The 11,278-nt window shown below is 37.7% G+C and overlaps 1 protein-coding gene across 1 annotated transcript; it reads right to left on the reverse strand.

The window, feature by feature from the left end:
- Positions 1 to 336: 336 nt before the first annotated feature.
- Positions 337 to 10,525, reverse strand: ldlra (low density lipoprotein receptor a). Its single transcript, XM_079602741.1, has 18 exons — positions 10,302 to 10,525; positions 7,658 to 7,780; positions 6,863 to 6,985; positions 6,405 to 6,782; positions 5,712 to 5,834; positions 5,485 to 5,607; positions 5,251 to 5,370; positions 4,860 to 4,985; positions 4,608 to 4,779; positions 4,272 to 4,499; positions 4,064 to 4,182; positions 3,837 to 3,976; positions 3,615 to 3,756; positions 3,376 to 3,519; positions 3,060 to 3,275; positions 2,808 to 2,888; positions 1,708 to 1,871; positions 337 to 1,541 (listed from the first exon to the last, which is right to left on the reverse strand). The coding sequence occupies exons 1-18, from the start codon at positions 10,357 to 10,359 to the stop codon at positions 1,509 to 1,511; spliced, it is 2,613 nt and encodes an 870-aa protein (XP_079458867.1). The 5' UTR covers positions 10,360 to 10,525; the 3' UTR covers positions 337 to 1,508.
- Between the last annotated feature and the right edge of the window lie 753 nt (positions 10,526 to 11,278).

Genomic DNA, 11,278 nt, shown 5'->3' on the forward strand with positions numbered 1-11,278 from the left:
TCTCATTTATAAGCACAGTCACAAGAAAAAAAAAGTCCATTATAGGTTCGCATTTACAGCTGCCTTTGTTATGTGCTTCTTTTTTTTTTTCAGAAGTATTTTTCAGTCTGGGGCTCATGTGCTCCATATGAAGGCTTACATTTAGCTGATGTCAAGGATTTGACCATTTTGATCATCTCATCTGCTGAAACTGATCCTCATAGGCCTTTTCAGTTTTCATTCTAACTTCACTTTACTGAAGCAATCAAGTGTACTGGATATATATTGGATTTTGTAATATTAAGCAGCCCTGGAAAATGTTTGTCATTACAAAATTACAACATTAAAAACGGTATAGTAAAATCTTCAAAATATTTATTTCAAGTAAAGATTACACACAGGTCAAGAACAGTTGCGATTGACTTTTTATAAAATGCATCAGATTAATTAATAAATCAGAATGTACTTTTTTTTTTCTTACAAATAAACATTTTATATAGTACACAGCAAAGAAAGCTCATTATCATCCAAAGATTTTAGATGTTAAAAAAATAAATAAAACATTTCTTTATATACAATACTGTATACTTAAAAATACAAATGCAATACAACATATTAAACATATTTACATAGACAAATCAATTATTTACACATTCACATAGAGAATGTAAAACAAATGTGTCACATCCCCATGATTACAATATGTTTTAAATAAAAATTCCCTGACTCCCCAAACATTATTTATCATGAATCTTCCACATTTTCACCACAGACAATTCACAATAAATTTGGTAAGGAATCAATTGCTGAGATAAACAGAAACTATATCAATACTGCATATGAGAAAGTATTTTTATCGTTAACAAGCAGTTTCATATGTAACGTTGACCATTTTAGCACAAACATTTTTTTGCAGGACGACTGCAATTGGTGTAAACAATGGCCTAAAACATTAGGAACACAAACTTGACACCGCGTATGACAGTAAATTGTCTATTTTTGCATAAAATATTAAAATGTAATGTATCTTCAATTAATTAAAATATATGAACCAAATATTTTGGAAAACGTTAATGGTATGCAATGTAATTTTTGATCCCTCCAAAAAAAAAAAACTTTTAAAAGACAACATTATTTTAACTCTTTAAAATATACTAATACATATTCTATTTACAATAACTTATCATGGACATCTCATGAAAATAAAACCTTGATTTGTAAGTGCTGTTAAAATATATCTCTATATATAATTTTATATTATTTATATATAGTGAAATGCTAAGCAGCCTCGATAAGCTGAGGTTGTTGTTGTTTGAGGTTTCTTTGTTTTCATGTGTTTTTGAGTCTGTCCTGAATCATCAGCCCTGGATTGTTTTTGCACTGATTGCCTTGTGTGGAAAGGCGGTTTGTATCTCCATTGTTCCACAAATGTTGTTTTGCTGAAGAACTGACTTCCAAGTTGGTAAGACATCAAATATGTCTCTAGTCTCGAAACGTTGTCAGTTTCAGCATGGACCTCTATATCATCGTCATATTTCATCATCAAGATTCACACTCTGTCTCTGTATAAGCCAAATAAGACCATTATTATTAGACACATCAGTTACCTTATATACCAGACAGTCATCTAAATAGGATATTAGTAAACTTAGATGTTCTAAGACATTAGCTAAAGCTACTATCATGAATATTGTGTTCAGTAGTCAGTAGATATTTGTAATATCTTACCTGCGGGTAAATATAGCCATCAGAACTACGGTTTCTGCATAAGTGCACCTGGTCCTCAGTGGTCTTTTGATAAACCGGGTTGTCAAAGTGGATGCTGTTGGTATTTTTTTGACGCCACTTTCTCCAGAACAGCCCAGCACCACCCACAACCAAACACAGGATTGCTTTGAGAAGATAATAAGACATTCAGATTAGAATAGGAGTTTTAAAGTGATGGAAGATAAGTGAAGATAAGAGAATAGAATAGATTCGTTTTGAAGAGTATCGCACCGTTACAAAACCAAGTGAGTTGCTTTGCTGTCCATGTAGCATCATAATGTTCTACATTGGCAGCAACACTGCGCACTACACAAACAGCTCTCACAACTGATTTCAATAGAGTATGCCATTAACATGTCGCTAAACTAATGCTCTAATATGCATAAAAAAATCAACACTCAATCCTTGTCAGTACTGAATGAAATATATTTATAATAAATATTTCACTCGCTGTGTCCACCATCTTGAATGAAAAAAAATAATCTGAGCTCATTGCAATGCTTTATGGGATGGTCTTCGTTGTGAATGATTTATATGATGCTGCTTTAGAAGGATGAATCTTAGGAGGCGGCAAAAAACATAAAATGGAATTTCATCTTATTCATTTTCTAAATGCATGTTATTGATTTTTTTTGTGAATTATTTATTTGTGTATATGTTACCCTTTTTTTACATTGTAATTGTTAATTGTCATAAATGTCACAACTTGATCTTTCGGTAAAGGCGACAGACTTATAACAGACCCCACCCCTCTCGACCGCAAGCTTGCATTGAGATCTGCCTCCATCCAACCAACAACCGATGAATAGAACCATGTTCCCACCCTACATTTTTTCTTTCTTTTAGATAATTCCGGTTTACCTAGATGTGTATGTCACAATACAGAGGAAAATATCTATTGATACCTCCGTTACATCGCGACTTTAAGTCGCCTATCTATTGAAACAGCCTCTATGTCCAGAGCACATCTTCATAAACCCTTAAAATGTGTAGGTAACTCACTAGGTTTTATAACACAGCATATCTTTTCTTTGCCTTAGCATTCGGACTAAAGCACTCACCGAGAGGAACCACAATGTACAAGGCCCACGGTGTGGAAGATGATGGTTCGGAGACAGCTTTAACATTACCATAGTTGTCATCTAAGGAGAAATCACACAAAAAATGAAAACAGTTTTCACAAATTTCAACGAAACTGTAATATCATCTTGATGAATCTCTGGGGTCTTGAGATTAAGGTTTGTCTGATTTTGCTAGGAAAAGGAGAAGACCGGGACAGAGGGTAATGTCTAGGTGGATAAAGCAAGACATACCTGTCTGGGTGGATAAAGGAAGTTTAGTTGTGGTTTGGGAAGGCTTGAATGGGGCAGCTTGTGTGGGTCGGTTAGGGGTCACTGGAGCAGGAGTGGTTGAAGGTTGCGCATTGGTAGTGGACGGGCCAGCAGATTTTGGTGTCATCTTTGAAGGTACTTGAGTATGACTAGTTGTAACTATTTCAGGCCTGACAGGAGATGCTGGTGTGACAACAGCTGTTCAAAATAAAAACACAGTTGTTGGATTTAGGAATCAACAGGAATAACATTAATAATCTAATCCCAGTCCTGACAACAAGCACCAAATCTGACTTGCCTGGAATACATTTTCTCATGTCTTCGGCCAACATCATGTTGTCTGGGCAGGCACATGTGTACTTGGGTGAGAATCTATTGATTTGAGGGGCAGCAAGGCACAGGAACTCACAGCGACCGTTGTTGACCTTGCACCAGTTGATTCCTGGGAGGACATTCAGAGTTCAGAAGAATTTAGTTTTGGATGGATACTAAGTCACTGAATGGGTAACTTTGATGGCTATATAAAAGCCAACATACCAGTGGGCTGTTTGAGGTTGTGGTACAGGACAATGTCCTCCGGGGATGAGAGGTGTTCGGCAACTTTTGTGATGTCTCCTCCAGTCACACGATTTGCACTTAGAATTGCGTTATTGCTCACATCCGTCCAAAACACTTTCTCCTGAAGATGAAGAATTCTTGATTGAGCATTGAGGTAACCTCCTAAGAAAGGTCTTTCAACAAGTTCAAATGGAGTATTACCTCAAAAACAGTGAGACCCAGTGGGTGAGCAAGTTTGTCTTGGTCAACGATTAGTGTACGCCGACCACCTCCCTGTACACTGATGCTGGAGAGAGTATGAAGTTTGGAGTCCACCCAGTACAGACGCTGGTTCACAAGGTCTATGTATGAGAAAGGACCAAAGACCAAAGTTACCAAATGTACACTTATACACAGTTGAACAGTTATGCAAGTGGACAAGTTCATACCAAGGGTTATTCCGTTGGGCCAGACAATGTTATCCGTAACTAGAGCACTGCGGTCCCCTCCATTAAGACCACCTCTCTCGATCTTGGCTGGTGTGCCCCAATCAGTCCAGAACATGAAGCTACAACATATCGGAGAAGATTTAACATAGTAAATCACTTGCCCACATAGTTTGCCCCTACATTTTAGAGTTTCTGGGACTTGACGTACTTTTGGATAGGGTCGACCACTATAGCACGCGGCTTAGCCAGGTTGTCTTTGAAGAGAGTCTTGCGTCTGCTTCCATCCGCTGTTGCCACAGATATGGCACCTTTGATACTGTCCGTCCAGTAGATGTTTCCATGGATCCAGTCGACAGCAATGCCTTCAGGTGCATCTAAGCCACTGCCAATCACAACGCTGTGTTGGGAGGAGTTATCTGCAGTATCCATTGGTGCTCTGGGAAAGAAATACAAAATTTGACACTAGGCACCGGTCTGTTGGGTAACAAGCAAACAATCCTCAGAGACCCAAAACTGACCATGAGTCCAAAGATCCTCTCTTTACCTGTATATCTTTTTGAGGGATAAATCCGACCAGTAGATCTCCCTGGAAGCAATATTTATGTCCAGCGCCACAACGTTCTTCAGGCGGGGAATAACACGTGCATACTCGCTACGATCCAGGGTCATATTCCTTACCTCATGCCGATTAGTGAAAAATAAGTAGGCAATGGTTCCTGTAAAACCATGTTTGTGAGTATGAGTTTGTCAGTATATGACCATGGAAAAGGACAATTTGAAAGTTTAAAATCTGTACCAATAGCTTTGCAGGCCTTGCTGGCTGGGTCCACCTGGTAGCCGTCTTCACACTCACACTTGTAACTACCAATCTGGTTGACACAGATTTGGCTGCAGGTGTCTGGGTTGGCACACTCATCGATGTCTGAAGAAATCAAACAAAAATGAGGGCTTGAAGTCATTCTGCTGGATCAATACAGTGTCCATAAAAGCACTGAATCATGACAGCATGGACTTACTGAACAAACTCTAACCTTATTTCCAGCTCAGAAAAAGCAAATAAGTATGAAGTCCATATTAAATCATTCTTTGAACTGGATCTGCACCAAGGTCTTTTATCAGAGGTCAAACATCCTATGGCCAGATTTTCAATATCTGTTTCAGTATGGGAACCAATTTCAGATTCTTACCTTCGCAGCGCCTCTTGTTCACCAATTGGAAGCCAGTGGGACACAGACACTCATAACCAATCTTCAGGTCATTACAGATATGAGAGCAACCACCGTTGTTGTAAAGACACTCGTTAGAATCTGTGAATTTAAAAATCACAAATTGTATCACAGACTGGCTTTTGCTCTGAAACCTTGTCAAGAAGATCTAGGTCTATAAAGGCAATGGGCCTCTTTGAATGCCGCGATACTTACCGCACTCTCGCAATGGCTCATCGGACCAATCTCTACAGTCTCGTTTTTTGTTGCAAACTTTTTCCATGCCGATGCATTCACCGCTGCGGCACTTAAACCTGTGTGGTGGATCACAATGGGTTGCTGCAATTCAGAGAGGAGAAAAATAAGTGATGCATATCAGAGTAACACCTAAAGCATATGTTTTGCATATTAATTATGTAAAGGGCATAATTCGTATGTTTTACCATTAACACAGCCTAGCTCATCACTCAAATCTTTGCAGTCATTTATGTGGTTGCACTGCAGGCTGCCATGGATGCAAGATCCGTCGCCACATTGGAACTCATCCGGTCGGCATGTGGGCAAGGCTGTTCATATGGGAAAAGTAAAATATTTCATGATGTCTTGAGGAACATTTTATTAAAGGCTTGGTTTCAATTCCTTCTGTGTAGCCCTGCCCACTGTGAAATCTCAATGGTCCACAATCCTTCTCCCACTAACTGTACACTAAACATCTTCTGAATGACTTTGATTTTGCATTCATTGTGGACAGACAAAGATTATCACTGGAAACAAAAATTGCATTTACAGTGGAATTCTATGGGGAAGACATTTTTGAGGACAGAAATGTGCATTGTTTTTTGTCAATCGTAGTTATCCTTCTATACAAAATGTGCACTGTGAAGTTGTCTTTATCATCCCTTTAGTAGTGGTAAAACTAATCTAGGACGAATGAGACACTGGTAATGCATTATTATTATTCAAGGTAATTTGTGTGGGTCTTTTCTCTATGCAAACAGATCCTTCATGCTATGTGCCATGCAAAGATTATCTGCATGTCAGTTCGACAGCGCTCAACTTGCATTGACCCGGGAACATTCCATTGAGAATAGCAGAATGAATTGGCAAATGTAATATCAACAAGTCTTATTTCTTACAGCAGTTTTTCTCATCTGAGCGATCCATGCAGTCTTCTCCCCCATCACATTTCCAGCTACTGTGTATGCATTCCCCACTGCCGCAATGGAATTCCATAGAGGAGCATGGATTTTTGGTAGGTTTAGGCGTCCCTTGACTGCATTTCTGAGGCAGTTCGTCTGAGCCATCTACACAGTCGGCATCTCCGTCGCAGACCCACAATCGAGGCACACACTGTGCATTGTTGCACCTGAAAGAGGTGGAGCTACACGTGGTGGGCGGACAGGAGACTTCATCACTGCCGTCGTCACAGTCTATCTCACCATCACACACAAACGCAGTTGACATACACTGGCCATTGCCGCACCTGAATTCGACATCCAGACACCGCCGAGGAGCTGTAAGTGGTGATGGAGATTTTCAACACACATGCACACTGGCAGCATCAAAAGGATATACATTTCAAGATGTTACTCACCACAGCCTTCCTCATCCGCACTATTCTCACAGTCCGCTTTGCCGTCACACTTCCAGGTCTTAGGCACGCACTGGTTTAGTCGCCCACCACAACTGAATTCACTGGGTCTGCAGGTCCTCATTGCTGAAAGAGAGTGAAAAAACAAGATTTTGTAAAAATGTGAGTGTTGTTGCTACAAGCTAGGGATGTACAATATATCCATATCAGGTAGCAGCATTTTTTTTAGATGCCAGTCGATATTGGATATTTAATTCATGCTCTTTCCAGCTTATTTTTAAATTTAAATTACCTTTTTACACCTCAACAACTAACTCTCACTTATTTTTTTTAACAACTAAAAATGTAATAACACTATGAAACGTAAAATGGATAATCTCAAAATGAATGAAAATTCACTTTTTGCATTTAAAAATACTCCTTTTGCTTGTTTTCACAAAATAATACAGAATTTTAAGTATCAAACATAACATCAAACTAATTATCAGCTTATGTATGGGCCAGAATCATAGATAGCCCTTTCAAATTCATTTTCTGTACCTGTGCCCACAAAAATGTAGTTTTGAAGTACCGGTAATACATTTCTTTCAGCTACCAATAAGAGTGTAGAAGTTTCAACAATAGATAAACACAGATTTCACATTGAAATACTTTTTACAATTTCCCCCCTCACAATCAGTGCAAGCTGAATTTACTGAAAGCTTGCAGACTCCATTTGCGCCGATACTGTCGTTAATGTTACACCAACATACTTCTTCTTCAGGACATTTGACTAATCTTAGGTGTAGGAAGACTTACAGCAGGCAGCAGGAAGTTCATCAGTGCCGTCTCCACAGTCATCAGTTTCATCACAAACCCATCTGGATGTGATGCACTTTCCATTGCCACACTTGTACTGCCGTGGATCACAAGTCAAGACACCTGACAGATCGAGACATAAGTGATGCTTCACATAAATGACATAAATGACACCTTAAGCCAGCTATTTTAGTCATTTGTGGTCACATTAAAGAGCTAAAATACCAGCTCTTTGACTTTTGCACCTTATCATTGGCTGAGACATCTTCCTTAGTCCTGCTTTCTAAGCATATCACAATACACAGTCTAGTGCTAAGACTGGGAACTGATTTCAACAAGAATTGAAACGAGTTCTTCCTGCTTTGTTACCCAAAAATGGGTGTCTGGTCTACTAAAACATGAAGCTAACAATCTTAAAGACAATTGTGCATACACAAACAAAAAGAAACACGCACTTAACACTAGCTGCATGTAAAATGGCTGACTTTTAGTGAAAGTAGTGACCCTTTTAATTGATGATACAATCAAACAAAAGTACCTAAAGAAGATATTCTGCATACGATGAAGAGTCATGTGACGTTTATTAGAGTCTATTCAACGCCGTCAGGATATTCTTTAACAGGATTTTCTTTTTTGCTTCAAAAGTAGCAAAATTGCTGTACACACACAACCTTATTAAGTGGCTTTATCACTTAAAAAATTATTATAATAATTTGGTAATTTTCAATGAACAATACACAATTGATATTATTAGATAAACATATGTAATTTTAAAATTAATAATCACAACAACAAAAAAACGGCTCTTACATCAAGTAGTATAGTTCATTAGTCTTACTGTACGGCTGTGAGTGATTCCTAAGCATGCAATGCAGCAACTTTACACTATATTCACAATATAGAAAAATATTAACTTTATCGACCATTTTACAACAGCATCAAACGGATCATCCAATAAGGATTCAGGGTATCATTCAAATGTGAACATAAACTGATTAATGATTACAGACATTTTTACATGTAGACGGCTCTTATCTGTCTTGAAAGACAAACCTTCCATTTATATAAAACTCTGTTTATGACCTTGGTTTGACATCACACATCATCTCTCCAAAGCATAATGCATTGTTCATTGTTTACAGGCACGGTTGAAGTTGGCATTCTCGACACTGTGTCTAATTATCTAAACAGTCTACTATCTACACGGTGGATAACACATGGAAGCCAATCCAACGGAGTTATGTATCTGCTTTATCATATTGCATCGGAAACTATAATGCATAACTGATATCTTCAGGAAACCTTCTGGCCTATGAGAAGGCTATCTTTTCATTTAATGGAGTATTTGTGGTCTATTGTCCTTGCTTTGCTAGAGTCTGCATGGCATCAACATGAAGAGAGTAAAGAAGCATATCTTTCTCTAATATATCTTTCAACTTTCTCCCATGAGGTTAACAGTGTTAATAAAACCATCAGTGCTGTTGTCAAGCTATAAAACGATCTGTCAGACCATAACAGTTAGGTCAACATAAATGTAGTGTACATGGGTGAATCTCACGAGACCTGTCAATAATATGACGTTTGAAGCATGTCTATGCCTACATTTACAATTACACCCGAACGTATGTATCTACAGCTGAAGCTAATGAAAACTGTATGTATGTTTGCAGGTTTTTATGTATGTTTTTCTAGAATACAGAATGCCAAAAGTGACATCTCAACAAAAACATTTAAACAATAGCAGCTATTCAAGTATCCCTCCCTACTCAGCTTATTCGATTCATACACCGATCCAGAAAGACCTGCCAAACCAACACTGAGAGACCATACAACATAAGCACAGCCATTGTGTCTCCTTTAAAACTTTATTTTTCTAATCTGACAAAATGAGTAATGCATCTTTTTAGTAGAATGTAAGTTTGAAGCCTGTTTGAAAACTGCATTTCCTACAAGTTTCTGGTTCATTCCATGGATCTATGCTACTACTGTCCTTGAGACATCATACACTGCAAATGATTCAGAACTTCTGGGAAAGCATGAGTGCGAAATCACTATGGAATGAGGCCCCTATAGCAGACACATGCACAGTATATACACACTTGGTTACAGTAAGGCTATACTATGTTTTGCCCTGCTTTGTGAGGCTGGAGAATTCATTCATGCTCAGCAAAATGCAAAGGTTAGTTTGCATTCAATAGAAAGCAATAACACCTCTGAAAAGTACTCAATACAACATTTAGCATCATTAAACATCAGATTCTAACACATAATAATATAATCAGAATATATTTATATATATTATTAGCTATAAGTAGGAAATAATTATATAAACATCATCAAAGCAGAAAGGGAAGTATTATTGTATTTATTAATGCATAGTTACTCATAAATAACCCAATTTAAAAAAAATATATATATATTTTTGGTTAATCCAACCTTACAGACCAGATTGGCCACTTCAGTGTAACTGAATATATGTAGAATACTGAAAACTATTTCTAGGTTAAAATACATTTAGCCTATATAGGCTACTGATAAGAGTAGGCTATAGCTTATAATAGCTATAAGTAGTAATAATAAATAAGAAAACGTAATTTATGATCATTAAAGACCCCCTAAAGAGAAAGAAAACCTGTTTACTCACCTGTATGAACAGGACAGAAGAATGTAACTGCCAGTAAAAACATTAATGAGATCCCCATAGTCTCTCAATGAGCTGTAGCCCCTCGTTTCTCAGTTTATTGACGTGGTTTGTATAGGCTAGTGGACGTTTGCAATAAATAAATGGCTTTGTTAAAGCAGAAGAAATCCTGTTTGTCTGCCGCTGCGGGAAAATGGTTACTTATGGCAATGGCAAACTGTGTTGTGGTGGATGAACTTGAACCATTCGAATTTGAACGGGGGTGCACAGAGTGGGCGGGGCTTAGTGACGGGGAATCAGAATTTGGTGGTGTGATTTAAAAGTTTCACAATAGAGGGCGTGGTCAAAGTCCACGTCCATCAAAAACAATTCCACTTTCCTGGTAGAAGTTCTAGAGTGATGAGAAATCTTCATCAATTACCTCACCTGCTTATCGCTTAAGGCGGAAAACGTGACGATGATGGTGATAAGCATTACGCTAATATCTGGACGAGACTTGAGCTGTAAACCATTGTAAACATGTAACGTTAGGCTACATCTGTTCTATCCTGTGAAACCTCTCAAGGCTGACACATGTCGTAAAACTAAATAATATATCATAAATCTAAATCACATCCGTATTTTTGTTACCTTGACATACAGGTGAAACTCGAAAAAATAGAATATCGTGCAAAAGTTCATTTATTTATTTCAGTAGGTAATTCAGTAGGCTAATAGCCTATATTAATAACTAATAGACTCATTACGTGCAAAGTGTAATTTGTTATATCTTTATTTGTTATAATTTTGATGATTATGGCACCTTTTCACAATATTCTAATTTTGAATTTGGGGTTTAAAGCTGTAAGCCATAATCATCAAAATTATAACAATGTAGGCTATAATTCACCTGTATTTAATATAGTCTAGCCTACTATCCTACATTATTGGTTATATCAACGGAAACCGCAGTCATAAACACATTATGGGCTCAATAATAA

This window comes from Phoxinus phoxinus, assembly GCF_949152265.1.
Source record: "Phoxinus phoxinus genome assembly, chromosome: 1".
NCBI lineage: Eukaryota > Metazoa > Chordata > Actinopteri > Cypriniformes > Leuciscidae > Phoxinus > Phoxinus phoxinus.